Here is a 16,888-nt window from a genome sequence, read left to right on the forward strand (position 1 = left end):
TAGCTTATTCTTTCAAAGTAGCTACATAGAAGTGTTCCTCAAGCCATACATGTTTATAATACTGTATTACAAAGCACCTAAGTCAATCACAGGCTCATAAACATTACCTTCATATACAACTTCATGCACAGTGGAAATGTAGCTGTATCCTTGAATCAGCTCTGGAAGGCAGTCCTTGCAGAAGGAGTGAAGGCATGGCAACATCCTGGGTTCTCTCCTGCACAGATCCCATTTGCACACCAAGCATTTCCTCAGCACATCCAGGGGCTCCATTGCCGTTGGCTGAGGTTTGACATCAAAAACACGGAGAGTCACAAAACGGCTCATGTCAGCCCCTCTGCTTCCCAAAACACTTGATCTCTTAAGCACAAAATAGAAGGCAGCAGTGGGGTGCACGTTCTCAGAAACAACACTTACTCAGTCCCTTGAAGAAAGAGGAAGTTCTTTGCAGCTAAAAAAAAAAATAAAAAATCACATAACCCGCTTTACCAAAAAAAGAAAAAACAAACCAAAAACAAAAACCAAACCAAACCTTTGCAGATTGTTGTGCAGGAAAGCGTGGTTTAAGGTTTACAAACCATGATCCCACTATCTCTCTATAGTACTTGCAGCTTTTGTAAAAAACTGAAGTAATCTGTTCTATTGATCTACTTACAAAGCTGGTATCGGGCTGAACTGTCACATGCTGTACATTTCCTGCTAGAAGCACTGAAACCATGCAATAAAAATAATGATATTCTCTGATTGCTTTTATAATTACACCTCAATATTTCAGAGCTTGCAGGTAAAGCAAATAAAGACAATCATAACTGCTCGTACCTCCATCATTTCAGCAATGCCCATTAGAAAGCTGCCTTGATAAATGCAATGCAACTTCTGTTGAGCTTCTTAGAAATCTAATAAAGTGCACTTTGCAGTGATCAAATTTCACCAGTCAAGACGAACACACATCAGGTTATAGACCAAATTGGAACTTTCTGCAAGCAGGACATTTCCTTTGCCAACCTAAGCTCCTCAAGATGAGTTGAGTACTTTGCAGATCATGTACCATCCTTGATTCTCAAATGTACAGAGATGTCAGATACAGCCTGCAATGAGAAACTTTGGCAAGTTGCATCCAAGAAGGAAAAGCAAACAGTCTCATCTCCTTTGGAAGCACCCCTCTGGCTGACTGAACCCCCTGGTGGGGCCAGAGCCCCACATGACTGCTCACTGCCTTGGCGTGGTGGCCTTGCTGCCAGCAGTACAAACTTGCAGCTGTCTCCAGATCTCCCCATCACAGAAGAGCAGCAGCTCTAATCTTAGGAATAAACATCCCCTTGGGGGGAGTCCGGCTCAAGCAAGGTTCCAATGGAAATGGTTAGCAGAAAGACCTTCTTCTTTAATGAAACAAAATTATAGACGTCTCAGAAGTCCACAAATGGTTTTGTTGTGTTTTTTTAAATCTTTTTTAGAAGTATTGCATCCTGAAATCCTAATTATTCAAACTACTTTAAAAAAGTAGTTTCATACCCAAGACCCACTACTAAGAAAAGGTAGATATCCATCAACTTTACTGAATGCACTTCAACAAATTCAAACCCATCACTAAAACATAGTTGTAGCATCAAAACAACTGGTCTGTTCAGAAATTAATTGTGGTGACTGTACCTGTAGTTTAAGTAATAGATGGTACAAAAGCAATTATTACAGGATAGAATCACAGAACGATTTGAGTTGGGAGGGACCCTTAAAGGCCATCCAGTCCAACTACCCAGCAGTGAGCAGGGACATCTGCAGCTCAATTAGGTGCCCAGAGCCCCTCCAGCCTGACCTTGAATGTCTCCAGATATGGGGCACCCATCACATCTGGCACGTGATGCATCACATCATCTTTCAGAGGCATATGCCATTAGGGCAGCACAGCTTTTTGGCTTGCGCCACCTTCATTTCTTGCAAATACCATTGCTAAGATGACAAACCAGATCCTACAGAAACATGCAACGTCTGCAATAGGAATTTGAGGTCTTAGACTACCACAGTTTAGGCAAAGAAACCACAGCCCAGAGCCAAAGCACAAACGCAGAGAATCACTGCAAACACAAAACCAAATACTGGGGTATGTTGCACCACTATGAAGACCAGACAAGCAGCTGAATGAGTAGAAGCACGTTCCATACTCCTTTAGTTTATGTTTTAGTTTTTCCTAACAGGAGAAATTAAGTACAAGCATTTTGGAAGGATGGGGGACGACGGTGAGAAAAAATTTCCTGCTGAGTCAGGAATGCAAACCAACAGTCAGGCAGCTACATTACCAGTGGCCCACGGGAGACATCATGTCCAGCATCAGAGGCTGCAAATGAAGTATCTGCGTGTGAGGGAGCTAGGGGAAGCAGCTGGCAGCAATCTCACCTGCAAGGCAAAGGGCCTGGCTTTTGGGCCATCAGCCTAAATGAGGGAGAACAAGTTTTTTCCTTGCCACTCAGCACGTAAGGACTCAAATTCCAAACATCTGATGACCTTCCACAGAAGTACAAGATGAGAATTTAGTCACATTCATAAAATCAGGTGGTAAAAGCAGTAAAATTGCAATTTACTCAGGCCTCTTGTATTCCAAACTTTCCCCAGGTATTCTGGACTGTTTGGGAGATACATCTGAGGAATAGGCTCTAGGGTAATCTGGCTGCAAAACCAGCCTAAGCCTCAACAAGGACCAAGCCTGATAGCCATGCACCCTGAGGCACCATGGCCCCAAGCTTGTGCCCAACAGCTGCCCAACCCTGAGGGACAGTGGATTGTGATACCTCCTTAATGCATGGGAAGTCTAGCTATAAGAAAAGCCAGTATACACTGCTACTTTGTGAAGGTACCATAGGAGGTACTTCAAGTGCCAAATGCTGGCACTGTAACCAGGCAGTTTCAAATCACCCTAAGCATCTGCCAAACCACTACACAATACAGCCAGAAATAACTACATGGATAAGACTTAATGTGAACGGCATAGGACAAGACAAAAAAGAAAAAGTCAGAAAATTCTATAAATCAACACATTTTACACATTGGTCTTTATTCAGAAAGTTCGAATAAAACTAAGGCCTTTATGCCACAAGCACACAGGCACCACCAACTTCTTTGATCTTCTCCTCTGCTCTTCTACTGAAGAACTTTGCTTTCACAATTACAGGCTGCTTGGGCAGCTTGCCCTTGCCCAGGACTTTGTAGTAACCCTAGAAAGATTAAAGAAAAACAACAAAAAAGACAACAATTAGTGTTTGCAACCAACTTCCAGGCTCTTCCATTCTGTCTTTTAGCACACATCAATAAAAACCAGAACTATGATCATCACTGCGACCTAAATTCCTCATCTATCTCTTAAGTTGGTAAAATATATCCTGCATGAGGTACTGCAGTTGCGTTTGTTCAGAGAAGTAGAAACTATGAGGTGGTTACACTTTTTCAGTAATCTAGAACATGTGAAGCTGTTACCTTCCCAAAGCCACAGACAGAAAACGATGCCAAGTCCTGCAAAGAAGTTGCCAACTGCTTCCCACTTCTCCAAAGGACAGAGCAGCAGGCTGCACTGCTGCAGCTAACTACTAGCCAGTTACATCTGGCCCACGCTCTTTACATCACCTCTCTGCTGGAATCCCCTCATTTCACCCCTGTCCTCTCCATTAAAAGGACAATTGTGGCACAAGGCTGATTAGTAATACAGCCTTTCAAGTCACTGTTTTTTATAAGTGGCACAACCGGCCAACAAGGAGGCTTCTCAGATGCAGAGCATACCTACTTGATAAGGTAGTTACTGTCACTGATTTGGTGGCTGACTGAGATATGAGGTATCGCAGCCAGTGAATGAGGATCAGAAGTTTATATCTGAGAACGATAGCACACCAGAACAACACAACATGTAAAGATGTGACTCTATTCTCAGTACTAGAAATGGCTTTCTGTAAGTGAGAACAGCACTATGATGTTTTCATATGTGCTTCTGGCAATTAAACAACCTTCTACCACCTTTCAAAAAAAAAGGGAAGTCATTCCTTCATTAACAACATAAACACCAGTTTACCTACTGATATGCTAAGATACACGATTATGTTCCAGGTTTACAAATATTCAGGCACTGCAATTTATTTGCAGTTTACCATTTTAGCCTGAAACACACAGCTAAGTAACACGTTAAATGAGCAGGAACTGAAGTCCTGAATTTGAGCAGAAACTTACTGAGCGCACAACATCGATGACTGGGGCCAGTCCAGCCTGGTTTTTTGCATAATTGAGTCTTGTCTGTTCAGTTACAAGGGTCCATAGTTTATCCAAATTGACAGTGGGACAGAACTTTTGGTTTCTCTTCAAGTGATAGTGCCTCATACCCACTTTTCCAAAGTAGCCAGGGTGACTGTGAAAGAAAATACGTTTCTTGTTAAATCACATTTTTACTTCATCCTGAATCGATAGGATTGTAACACTGAAACAAGGATCTTAACTTGCTCAGAGTAATCAAAAAAATTAAAAAAAATTATTTCACTTTTGCATTATACACGTAGTATTCAACTGTAATAATCACTGCTATCCAAGCCACAAAAAAAAAAAAAAATTTCAGTGCCTCTTCTCCCCTGAACTTACAATTTAATCCTCCTCATGGTGAGTCTGGCCCAAATCTGTATTTCCATTGCAAAATCAAGTCAGTGAATTCAGGCAAGACTGCACTGCATGAGGAGCTCCAAAGCTCCTGTCACTAATCTGGTGACTGACTGAGACAGGAATGCTCACAGCCAGTGAATATAGATTAGTGGTTACTTTTCGAGTACTCTAGCACATCAGGACAACAGGCACTGTCCAGACGTGACTCTAGTCTCGGCATTCAGTCAACAACCCCCACTCCCTACAGTAGGCAGCTAAAGAGCAGTTCTGATTTATGTAACGTTTCTAATTCTAATTCATGTAACAATTCATATATGCATCTGTTAGCTGGACACCATCCTAACCAGCAAATTCACTGAGTTCTGCAAGATGACTAACTTAAGAAAGGCCTTTGAGTTTAGATAAAATGAGGACATGAATTGATGGCAGCTGTGAAGCCACGCTTTGTGTTAGAAGAAAAAATACAAGGGATTGTAAGTTCGTTCAGCGGTTCACATATAAAATATAGTTGTTTCTACTTCAGAAATGGGCATTTTTTGCTAGTACAAACTTAAAATGCTAGCTTACTATTTATCAAAGTTGATCCTGTGATGGTGCATACCACCAGCATTACCACGGCCTCCAGGATGCTTCCTGTGTTTGCCTGAAAAGAAAAATTCAACCTGTTACACCAAGAATACATAATGCTTTAACTTCGGACCACAATTAAATGCCAACTTCAGCTAATTACTCTGATGTCTGCAGTCTTACTCTGTCCCCTGCACACACAAGAACAGGCACTGCATGTTTAACAAGCCGCCCAGCCCCGTTCTCAGGCTCTACGTCCCCACATACACGCACAACCCGGTACCCGGCGACGCTCTCCCGCAGGACAGCCCCGCTCCCTCGGTCCCTCGCCCACACGGCACCCCCACTCACCGATACGGCCGTGCCCGTGGCTGACGTGTCCCCTCAGCTTCCTGGTCTTCCGCAGTCTGGAAGGCTGTGAGGGAGCGACAGCGGCAGTGAGCAGCACGGCCGCGATCGGAACGAGACGGCCCCACCCGCTCAGGCGCCATGGAGGCCCGGGCCCGCCGACGGGAAGCCCAAACAGCCTCACCTTGCTGCCCTCCCCATTTCATCCCATCCCGTCCCACACCATCCCGAGCAGGCCACGGGCAAGGAGAAGCCCCGTTCACCCCACCCCCTTCCCGGCCACATCCCTCAGCGACGGGAGGCGAGAAGCAGCCCAGCCGCACCCACCATCTTGTCAGCGTGCGCGCCGGCAGAGAAAGAGCGCCGCGCTCGCGAGACCTGGGGAAGGCAACGCCGGGAGAGGCCAGCTCTCGCGAGACTATGCAGAGGCTCTCGCGAGACTGTGCATTGGCTCTCGCAGCCAGCGTGGAGTCTCGCGAGATCGGCGACGGAGGCGCTTGTTGGATCCCGCGCAGAAATGGGCGGTAGTTCCGCCCTGTGTGGGGGTGCTCGGGGAGGCGTGTCCCCGAGGACGCGAATGGGTAGCGCTTATATTTCCGTTGAACTTGATATTTTACATTGAGCGTTTATTTGATGTACACTTTCAAAGTACTGACTCATAGAGTAACAGAATCATAGAATAGCCTGGGTTAAAAAGGACAATAATGATCATTGGGTTTCAATCCCCTGCTATGTGCAGGGTCGCCAACCAGCAGACCAGGCTGCCCAGAGCCACGTCCAGCCTGGCCTTGAATGCCTCCAGGGATGGGGCATCCACAACTTCCTTGGGCAGCCTGTTCCAGTGCGTCACCACCATCTGAGTGAAAAACTTCCTCCTCATATCTAACCTAAATCTCCCGTTTCCATTTAAACATTCCCTCTTGTCCCATTGCTATCATTGATACATGTTTGAGTGTGAGGGAGGCAAGGAAAAAAAGGAAATGACTTCACCTTTTCAGTGAATAAACCCTCGCTTTTGCTCTATGAGGCTGATAGCAAACCAGAACCACTGTCAGGTTTGGAATTGCGCGAGCCTCAACGCCGTAAGAGAGAAATGACTCTGCAAATGAAGAAAAGTACAGTGCTTTTTTCATCCTTCAATGCTCTAACTGCAGTGGACACCAAAGAGCAGCAGGCTGTATGGAAGGCAGCTGATAGCTCATCAGAAATTCAAGAAACTCTTCCCCCCCAACCACCAGCTGTTCTTATTCTGCTCAGGTCACTGAACCAAGGCAGTGCCAAAGCAATTTGAAAATACTACCGTGTAATCGTGGATTCATAGAATCACGGAAGTTGGAAGGAACACTAAGATCAACCCAGCCAGCAGCGCACCCCCACCATGCCCACTCACCACAGCCCTCTGTGTCGCATCTCTATGGCTCTGGAGCACCTCCAGGGATGGCAACCCTGATTCTAGGAAGTCTAGGAGCAGTATGATACATACAAAGACAGAAAGGGATTTGCTACTGACCCACTTGAAAAAAAATGTTTAAAGAGATGCTTCTGCTAGGATAAAATTAACGCCTTAGTAATATAAACTGCCTTTGCTCTGGCTAAAAACATTAAGTAGAATTAAAAACACTTTATGTCACAAAATAGCAAACTTACTGAAAGGGTAACAACCATTTTGTATTTTAACTGCAAATTCACATTCACAAGTTCCTCTGGTTCAGTACCCACTCAGCATCAGAAGTACACAAAGACTGTAAAACAGGTATATTTACACGGTTTATTGGGAACCATACTTACATACATGAGGAAAGGACATACTGTACCTACACTTTGCAGCTTGCATGTCAAAAAACGGAGCTCTCCCCACAGTTAGCAGTCTTAGTGCAGAATGGATTACAAGGAGTTTACTGACCAGCGTTCAAACCAAGTGGAAGCTTTGTATTGTGAACCAAGTACCTTATTATCAAGTTACTTTCTTACTTCGTTTTTAAAATTTATGAGAAAGAAAAGTAGGAAAAAAAAACAATACCAACTCTGCCACACAAAGCCAGCCCTCGCACACACAACCTCTGCCATGGACCCATGGGTCCATTTGTTACCGCAGTACTCAGGCACCAGTGCAGTTCTCACAAACATCCCCTGAAATCAGTGGTTCTGCTGAGAGCTGCATGCAGTCAGCTACTCATCTTTGCACCAAGCGTAACTCAACTCATACTAGGAAAGCACCTGTTATTCTCAGGAATATACAAATATTTACCACAGTTTTCTTTGCTCATTACAAAATCAGTTACAAAAGCTTACAGCACAGTATTTACAAATCCCATCCAAATACACGGATGCTCTGTAACAGCACGGGCAATCACTCAAAGCTGCAGTCGGCTTTTTTCATTCTCCCACATCAAGGTCTGCAGCTGCAGGTGTCCCAAGCACAGTGTCATACGTAGTCTTTGGGTTGGTGGTTCAGCAGAAAGGGATCAGTTTTTCTTGTGAAGGAACTTCATTTTGTTTCCTAAAGAAAATGCACCACCAGTCACTTTTTCACATACTGGAAAAGACAACTGCAATCAAAAGTTACTGAACGAATGGGTTAATTTGCAGTGCAATTGTTTAACACCAGGAGGGAGAGCCAACTAACAAAATGCTTAGTAGTCAACTTTTTTTTTTCTTCAATTATGTTTGGAAATGAAACATTTGGAATTGGAAATGAAATGAAACCGTTTCACAAAGACCATAATGAACTCTGATTTTAAGTATGTTTTCATTGTATTCTTTTGATGTTTCCCATCCCGTACCTAAACCTCTGCTTCATTATCTGATTTCATCTCAAAGATTTTATATATTTTTTAAAATAAAATAGCACAGAAGTCACGTGAAAATTAATTCTAGAAATACTTCTATACAGTTTGCTCACCAAGGCCTCGCAGAAACTTGTTCACTCCACTTTGTTCAGTGTCTGGAAGCTCCTCCAAATACTGTTCAACCCTCTGCTCAAAGAGACCTACGGAAGAGCGGAGAAAACTGAGCCGGAAAGCGCTCTGCCGACAGAGATCCCGCCGTCCCCTTCCTCTGATGCTGCTTCCTCTCGCCGCCCCTCGGCTCTGCCCCCTCCGCAGCACAAAGCCATCCGCACCCTTACCTTTCGCCCTGCATTTTCGCAGTTCTCTGTCCTGAATGAAACCAGCGAACATTTGGGATTCCATGAACACTTCCAAGAAGCGGCGGATGCTCTTGGAGGCCACGGATTTACGGAATGCCTCCCTTTGGAAGACACGCTCTCCTTTTTCATTCTGGGTTAGGAACAGGGAATAATGGCCAACTGTCTCCACAAAGAATCGGATAAAAACCTCAGACACTAATCCATTCAGGGTGTTACATTCTGCAAAATAAGGCAGCAATAAGACACCACAATCAGCTGCTGCGGCTCTCAGCACTGTCCCCACCCCGGGCTGGGCACCGTCATCTAGTGGTTTACTGATGCAATGGTGATAAGAGAAAGGACTTTTGCAGCTCCTTTGCAGCCCTGTAACTGGTGTTTTGTAACAAGAAATACAAATCCTCAGGAGACAGCTCAGAAAATTAAAAACTTCGTGGGTGCAGCATCAAAGTGATACCTCTAAGTTTAAATATGAATAACTCTTTACTTGATGAGCCTCTGTGCAGCTCTGAGAATTAAAATGGATGCTTGGAGGATAATAAGCTCGTACACTGAAAACAGATCTAAAAGTATATGTTGTAGAATCTACGCTTTCGCCACTACTGGTGTACATATGGCTTTACATATGTAAAGCAAAGATGAGTAGAAACAAATTTTAGAGGCTGAATAGAGTCCTCCCTCATACCTGTTAACCACAGGTGGTTACATTCACCCTGGGCTCTTTTTATAATTGCTGGAAAGAAATGTGAATTTTCCAAGGCAATTCAGACCCTCCAGCACTGAAACCACTTTCTGAGGTACCTGCTGCTCTCCCTGAAGATAGCAAGAGCCCACAGGAGACTCACCTCTCAGCACATAGTTATTCTGGATTGAATCAGAGCCAAGTTAAGTACAACCTCTGATTGATTAAAGGCTTAAAACTACTCGTGGAAGTATGTTTCACTTACAAAGCTATCAAAGTAGAATGCTGACAATGTATTGCTATGTGCTGATGCTATCAGTCCTATTCCTTGTGCATTCAGAGACACTCTTTGATACTGCAAATTGTATCTGAGTACTGGAGTCCCCTCTTTCTTTCTCCTGGGTTGAAACTAAGAATAGTACCTACGTGGCTGTTTATGAGTTTCCAAATGAGCTTACCATCATCTGAATCACTATCTGAGTCCTGATTTATCAGTTCATTCTTTCTCTCTAGAGCCTGCTCCAGAGCAGCTTGCAGCTTTCTAGGTAATAGTGTGTCTTCATCATCCATCTGACAGAGGAAGAAAACATCCTTAAATCACATTCATCCTGTGCAGCAACTGCAGCAATTAATTTTGCACAGTTTAAGGTTCAGAAGAAAAGCATTTTGCATCAGCTGCTATCATGCCTACTTAAATGAAATAATAATAAAAACCTGTGTGCAGCTATCATGTATTTCTAAACATTTCTTGTCACTCTTAATGAGATTGAAGCCAGAAAAGATAATCCAAAGAGCAAGGTAAAGATCTGTATGCTTGGAATCAGCTCTTCACAAGCCAAAGAGTCCAAATAGTTGTTTCACTGAATACACATCATGCAAAGAGCAGCCACATGCACACACAGCTGCTCTAGTTGCTTTTATTTAACTTCAGTTCTCAGTAATTGCTTTCACTTATGTCCTAGCACATCTTATTTTCTGGGCTTTTGTCCCATTGCTCCCTTTGTTTATTTAATGCTTGTTCAGCAAAGGTGAGCACACCTTGGAATATTTATAGGAATATTCACAGTCATATTTTCCAGGGAACCTTACAAAGAAAATTTACTCACCTTGCCTACTGGTGGATACTTCTGAAATTACCAAGTGGCACATTTCTACCTGCCTGCTCACAACCCTTCTCCCACCACACTCAGCCATTCCCCATGCTCCCTCTCTCACTCAGAGACTTCTCCTCTTTGCAATTTTTGTCCTTTTCACCTTGAACAATGAGTTTTCTTGCTTACATGATGCTATTTTTGATGGTTTTCTTTGCATTGCCAATACAGTTATTGGTTTCTTTAGCAGCTGCAATCCCTTTCGTACACCTGAAGACACTGGTGCTAATTTCAGATGAAACAGAAAATGAGCTCCTTTTTGCTAGTGTCTTACCCACTGCATATGGGCATCTATGATTTAAAAGCAAGCAACCTAGTATGATAAAATTAAGCAGGTTGCTAAAGTATGTGGCAACATTTCAAGGTGTAATTTACCTGTCTGATGAATCGATCTGATCCCAGGTTAACCATCAGAGCCTGAAGAAAGAAAACATGATGGCAAAATATATCTTAAGAGATAGAAAACATTCATTTAGTCTGCTTTCTAATGGAGAAGGATTGTCTGAACGATCCCAAGCTCATCACAGATCAAATTTCTACTGTGAAAACAGTCATAAAGGAGGTTACAAAAGAGGAAGATGAAGTTCCTTCTGTAGAACTAAAGTCAGATTTAAAATAGATCTGTAAATATGTGCAAAAATTAACACAGTTGGGCAGATTTTTTTTTGTTTTACACCTTAGCATGTTATTAATTTTTGCTAATGAGTGATTGAAAAGTATCTCAGGGAGTGGGTTAAAGAAAATGGTGCTGTCTGAGACAGCGGGGCTTCTGGAGGGCAAGGGTGTGACATGCCAATGCTAATGGAGCAGTGAAGCTGTGAGAAGGAGCTGGGATGTGGGAGAGCAATGTTAGGATGTGGGAGGAAAACAGCAGAGATTTACAAAAGCCTGAAGCACAGAGAGCCTTGTAAATGAACACACACACACACACACACACACACAAAATTGGAAAATGACAGGAAAGCAGTAGGAGTAAGACAAGAAAGAAGTGTGTGGCCTTGAGGATTTTGGTGGTGTTTTACCAGAACAGCTGATGAAGTGCAACTCTCATTTGATTTCCAATACAGTGTTAGCAAAGTCTTAAAAGTTACCTTCCCACCAATAAAAAAACCCAAAACCTTAAAGATTTTATTTTCTCTTCTGCCTATGTCTGCATGCACAACTGCCATTAGCATTAGCCAGTGTCATAGCAGCTTGCATTTCGTGATCTTATCATGACAGGTACAACACAAACATAAGAAATCAGAATATTGGCTCTGTATTTAATTGTTGGCCCAGTCAACATTCACTTCTTTCTGTCCTCAGGACCAAGGAGCAAACAGCAGGCTCTCTCCAGGCCAGGCCAGCTTTAGCCCTGGCAAATAATTCTGGTGCCAGCTCTTACCTCCTCCACAGGCAGCTCCTTCAGCTTGGGCAGAGAGCTGGAAAGCAGGCCCACCAGGAAAGGCGTAGGGCAACACACGATGTCAATCATGGATGAGGGCAGAACAGGGATGAATGTGTGCTGCCAGGAGAAGGGGTACAGCAGGGCCACCACGGCGTGTGAGCAGCTTGAGAGGGTGCTGAGGAGAGAGGATGTTTTCATGTCAAGCACTGACAAACAAACAAGAGACAGCGAAAGGAAAACATAAAAATTGAAAATGCTAAAGAAAAATGACTACATCAGATAAAAACAAGATAAACAAACAAAGCAAAACCAAACCAACTAACCACACAATAATAATATATTTTGATGGACTTCGGACCAACTGTCATGATACTGGTGTTATCCCTGTTCAGAAAAGTGCTCTGAAATACCCATGAAGTTGAGGCTTCGTATCATTCGTGGAAAATTTACATCATACACCATCCCTCCTCTACTGAACCCGATTCCCTTTTACAGTCACATGGTTTCCAAACATTAAAAATAAAGGAGCCTCATTACTGCGCCAGTTTGAGCAGCAGGGGAATAGAGGCATGCTTTCTGTTACACAGCTTTGATTTTGGGCTGCATTACAGCATCTCCTTCTTGCAGGCAGTGGATGACAGAAATTTGGACTGTTACCCAGCCCAGCATGACCGAGCTAATTTTCTCACAGTGCAAACTTCTGCTGTGCTTAATGTAGCCACAAAGAACTATAAATAACTAATAACTTCAGAGCTGCTATTGCTTGAGAATGCTGAGGGGAAACGTCAATTTCTTCACTGCAAGTCTTACTGGAAACTTTAGGGGGCATCAGACTTCCACTGGAATAGCTGTCAGAAGCACTTCTGGTTATGGATTGTGCCAGGGCCAGAAGAAAGGTTTTGCCTGTTAGTTCCTGTCAGTGATTAACTTTTGAAGATTGCTGAAGGGGAAAAGTGAGAATAAGAAGAGAAAGAGAGAAGTTTGGGGAGCAGTAAATGCATGCCTTTTTAGCCTGTTGTTTGCTGGTTTGTTTAATTTATTTGATACTTAATTAAAGATCTGTCAATTACAGCGTGTTTTCATAACTTATGTAGTCTGAAACAGGTCCTGCACATATGAGGGAGGTTGAAACTAGATGATCATTAGGGGCCTTTTCAATCCAGGCCATTCTATGATTCTATGAAAAATCAGAAAGTTAGAGAAATGCATCATTTTAGAGCATGCAGGGTTCTGCCATTGACTCATGCTTTGGTCCTACGAGTGTGGGTGATAGCAAACATAATGCTGTTCTTCAGAAGAGCTGTGGGGCACAGTGCAGGCCCCCAGCATGATTCTCAAACTGGTTTTAATGATGCTGTCGCACTTTTAACTGCATCCAATTCGGTCTTCTTACACGACTGACTAAAAAAAGAGCCACGTCGAGCTAAAAGCAGGAAGGCAAACATTCTTCTAACATTCGGTTAATATTTTTCTCTGTTCTATAGAATGCCCTTTTGTAACTTGCTGCTTTACACGCAGTGCCGTGACGTAAATCAGCCCCTGCATCCTCTCTGAGCGCCATTCCCACGCCAGGGGAGGACACTGGGTTCTCCTTCAGAGCTCTCCCAGGGGGCGGATGGGGCCAGGAGCAGCTGAGCACAGCACGTGGCAGCACCCTGCTCCATGGCATCCTGCTGCCCTTGTCAGCTCCTCCTGTGCCTGGTAGGGCTCTGCACATCCGTTTGGCAAAATTCAGTCCCAGAAAATGGTTTCCTGTGAGACATCTCAGGCAGGAAACACTCACTGTGAGCCCCAAACCCCCAGAAGAGCATACTCCTGTCCCTTGTGCCGAGGCTGGGAGGCCTGGAAGACGCATGGAACCAAATTTTTACATGTACAAAGCATCTGTGTACATCTGTGTACATTCTTACGTGTACAAAGCATCCTTCCACAGCTGGAAGGAGTCCCCATTAGAAAGGGCACACACCTCCCACTTCAGTGTGAGGTTTTAACATTCCGTAAGGTCACTTTCAGAAATGACAGCCATAAGGGAACTTTAAAACTCTGCCATACAGTTCCAATTCTCTCAAAAGCATATTCTGTAAATGAAAGTAAAAATAAAGCCCTAACCTGGAAACAAGTCCACTCCACTTTTTCCTTTCAAGCTGTGCAACACATACACTGCTCCAACTGTTGTTGTTGATGAGAAACATGAAGTAAATAAGATGGTTTATTTTCTCCAAGGTATGTGAAGCACACAAAGTAAAGCAACAGAATAGTCACAGAATATTTTCATAATATTCTCATTTTTAATAGACCAAGGCAGTTTTGATGAAGATGAAAGTACTGACATGATGTCATACAGTGTTATTAATGCATGAGTCTATCAGTAATGATAGGAAACTAGTGACATTTTTCCATTACAACTTTGGAACCTGATGAATCTTTTCAGACATGGAACGGCTATGTCATCATCAAAGCAGCTACTGAGGAACTGATGTGATAACACTGCATCTTCCCCACTCAAAGTTGACTTCTCCTTTTCTGTGGTACATTGCTCTACAAATCATTTTCCCGTGGTAGCACACAGAAGTTTTCCCTGTTGCATACGTGGATGTGGAGACCCACTCAGACCAAGAGCTGAGGTACAAGTGTTTTCAGACATGGCCATGACTCAGCTGAATTGTGGGGACTGCTGCTGGACATGGTTAGCACCCATGTCAAAAGCAACTTGACTCAACTTTGACCACTAATAGAATAAAGGTAATTAACTTCCAGTTCAGTTCAACAAATATCCCCAAATCCAGGCTATTTTAAAAAGTAATCATCACTGTATTACTATAGAATAATCATCATATTCTCAGAAACACAGCTGCTGTTGAACAGCAAACGGATGCTGTGCTGATGCTGCAGGGAGCACTGCCAGTGCCACTGCCAGTTCTGCATGTGCCTGCTTCAAAAGACCAGAGCTCATCAACTCTCACAAAATATTGAAGTCATATTCAGTTACACATACTACTCACACTGGAAATATTCCACACGTACACTTGACAACTCCTTTTCCTCTATTCTAACAACCGAAGACTGTATTCCCTCCTACTCCTCCATCCACCTCCTACAGTTCCTCAGAGACCTGAGGGAGCCTTACACCCTAAGCACCTCTTAAGTCCATGACTGCAGTGCCTCCATTTGCTGGACCAGACTCTGCTACCCTTGTGCATCTCCACAAGCTTTGGCACTTGCACTTACGAAAGGCATGAGAGAAGACCCCTGTCTCCTCCTCTTCCTCCCCCCTGGGACAAGCAAGCTACTGTGCCAGAAGCAGAGGGGAGACCATCCTTTCCACGTGAGGCCAAGTCACACAGCAGCTCCATTTCACAGCGCTGGACCAGCTCTAAGCAGATACTCTGAACCATGCACTAGTTTGGCCCCTCCATTTCTTCAAATGGAGAAATGAATATAAAAATGTAAATTCACAAATAAGTCTTTCTACTGCCCGTGTTTACTTGTCTACAACCTTTTCGTGATTCTCATTTCTTCCTGCTGCCTTAATTATGTTACTCTGTCCTTAGTTGCTGAACTCTTTCATCTGCTACTGTAGCATGTTCATAATCCAACCCACAGCTGGCCGAGTTCCCTTCCTGACCCACATCCCCCATCTGCCTGGGAGAGCTTCCTCCTTTCTATGATTGGAGCCTGGAGGCCTTGTCCTCCTCAGGTGTAACACCTCAACACAGGTGGGTGTTGCACACCCATGTGTCTTGTGGCAGGTCCTGGCAATGCTTTTCTGTGGTATCTCCTGTCCTTGTGCCATTGGTGAACTCCATGCAAAACTATCCATCTGACACTTCACTCCTGGACCCCTCAACACCTCCCCAGACTTTGGCTTAACTTCAGTCTCTGAGAGAGGGCAACATCTGCAACAACTCTGCAATGGTCTGAGAGGTTTGTGGAGAACTCTGTAAAGAGTTCTGGGAAAAGACCCCAAGGCCAAGAATTTGGCCAGCCTCCTTCACCACACAGTCTGCAGAGGGGAAGGACAAAGCAAAAAGCTAGAAAGGCATCACATAAAGAGAACATGGCAGTGACAATTGTAGCAGATTGCTGCAGTTTGGATGAGATACGAGCTGTGGAATTCCTTCGCTGGGCAGGCAGCCTTGGGAGCAGAACTGCACTGCACCAGATGCAATGCACAGCTAAACGCTGGAAAAGGAACAATTTCTCTCAGTGGATAGGACTAAACAACAGCAGCAGTTCCACTCAGGGGGATAAGCCTAAGAAATAGCATCGGAGGCAAGGCATAAATCAAAATATATCAGTATCATGAGGGATGGAGTCCATATTGCAGCATTTTTGCTGACATCTCCCCTTGCAGCATTCCTGCTTTTAAAGGAAGCCCTTGAAGATCTCTGGGCTGCCTGAAGAGCTGGGTGATGATAGGGAGATGTTGCTGCTTTCTTTCTGCTCCCCAGTGTGGCTGCTCTGCTCCAGTACAGCCCTTGGCCCCAGAACACTTGTTCTGCAGCTGCACGTACTCAGAGCCCCCAGTCTGTAACTTTTGCTTCAGTCCCAGAGCTGAGGTCCTGTGCTTCAGCAACCCACCGCCTGCCCACCAAATAGGCCAGGCAAGGACACATTTCAGGAGAATTCAAGAACAAGTCACTGATACAGCAGTGCAGAACATTTACAGTTTTCTAACTTGTGTGAAATAGACGTGCTACATATGCAAAATTATTACTGCTTGATTCTCATTTACCCATTTATCATTTATCCTAGCTGTTTAAAGGATGGGAAAAGAGCTGGATTTCCCCTTTTCTGACACAAGCCAAATGAAGTGTTTTTTGCAGCTTTTTAGCTAGATCTGCCCCATTAACATTTCAAAACAAGATCGTGTGCTGTAGCTACAGAAGAGAATGTGGTGATGGAGCAGTCTGGCTGTGTGGCTGTGGCCGTGAAAAAATGCCCCGAGTCAGGACTGGATATGTGTAAATAGGCACAGTGAA

General features: G+C 43.9%; 3 protein-coding genes and 2 non-coding genes across 8 annotated transcripts in view; all 5 read right to left on the minus strand.

Annotated features, from left to right (window-relative positions):
* The window catches only part of TRIM66 (tripartite motif containing 66), a 42,479-nt gene extending 42,145 nt beyond the window's left edge, over positions 1 to 334 (minus strand). The window contains exon 1 of the mRNA XM_042882080.1: positions 108 to 334. Within this exon, the coding sequence (XP_042738014.1) occupies positions 108 to 327 (220 nt within the window). The 5' untranslated portion in view covers positions 328 to 334. The remainder of the gene's footprint in view (positions 1 to 107) is intronic.
* Positions 335 to 3,028: 2,694 nt separating this feature from the next.
* RPL27A (ribosomal protein L27a) lies at positions 3,029 to 6,129 on the minus strand. The gene is made up of 5 exons (XM_042882059.1): positions 5,869 to 6,129; positions 5,545 to 5,608; positions 5,194 to 5,269; positions 4,207 to 4,381; positions 3,029 to 3,206 (listed from the first exon to the last, which is right to left on the minus strand). The coding sequence occupies exons 1-5, from the start codon at positions 5,869 to 5,871 to the stop codon at positions 3,078 to 3,080; spliced, it is 447 nt and encodes a 148-aa protein (XP_042737993.1). The 5' UTR covers positions 5,872 to 6,129; the 3' UTR covers positions 3,029 to 3,077.
* Positions 3,783 to 3,914, minus strand: LOC122185973. The gene has a single exon (XR_006181024.1). It is a non-coding gene; the product is annotated as a small nucleolar RNA SNORA3/SNORA45 family (small nucleolar RNA).
* On the minus strand, positions 4,713 to 4,844 carry LOC122185972. The gene has a single exon (XR_006181023.1). It is a non-coding gene; the product is annotated as a small nucleolar RNA SNORA3/SNORA45 family (small nucleolar RNA).
* Positions 6,130 to 7,295: 1,166 nt separating the features above from the next.
* DENND2B (DENN domain containing 2B) overlaps positions 7,296 to 16,888 on the minus strand; it is a 153,609-nt gene continuing 144,016 nt past the window's right edge. For all 4 annotated transcript variants that reach the window (XM_042882046.1, XM_042882049.1, XM_042882047.1 and 1 more), the window contains 6 exons: positions 11,904 to 12,081; positions 10,895 to 10,936; positions 9,827 to 9,938; positions 8,669 to 8,908; positions 8,444 to 8,530; positions 7,296 to 8,041 (listed from right to left, as the gene is read on the minus strand). In XM_042882046.1, the coding sequence (XP_042737980.1) occupies positions 8,007 to 8,041; positions 8,444 to 8,530; positions 8,669 to 8,908; positions 9,827 to 9,938; positions 10,895 to 10,936; positions 11,904 to 12,081 (694 nt within the window). In that variant the 3' untranslated portion in view covers positions 7,296 to 8,006. The remainder of the gene's footprint in view (positions 8,042 to 8,443; positions 8,531 to 8,668; positions 8,909 to 9,826; positions 9,939 to 10,894; positions 10,937 to 11,903; positions 12,082 to 16,888) is intronic.

This window comes from Lagopus leucura, unplaced genomic scaffold (assembly GCF_019238085.1).
Source record: "Lagopus leucura isolate 7727_CA_CO unplaced genomic scaffold, USGS_WTPT01 Super-Scaffold_100033, whole genome shotgun sequence".
NCBI classification, from domain to species: domain Eukaryota; kingdom Metazoa; phylum Chordata; class Aves; order Galliformes; family Phasianidae; genus Lagopus; species Lagopus leucura.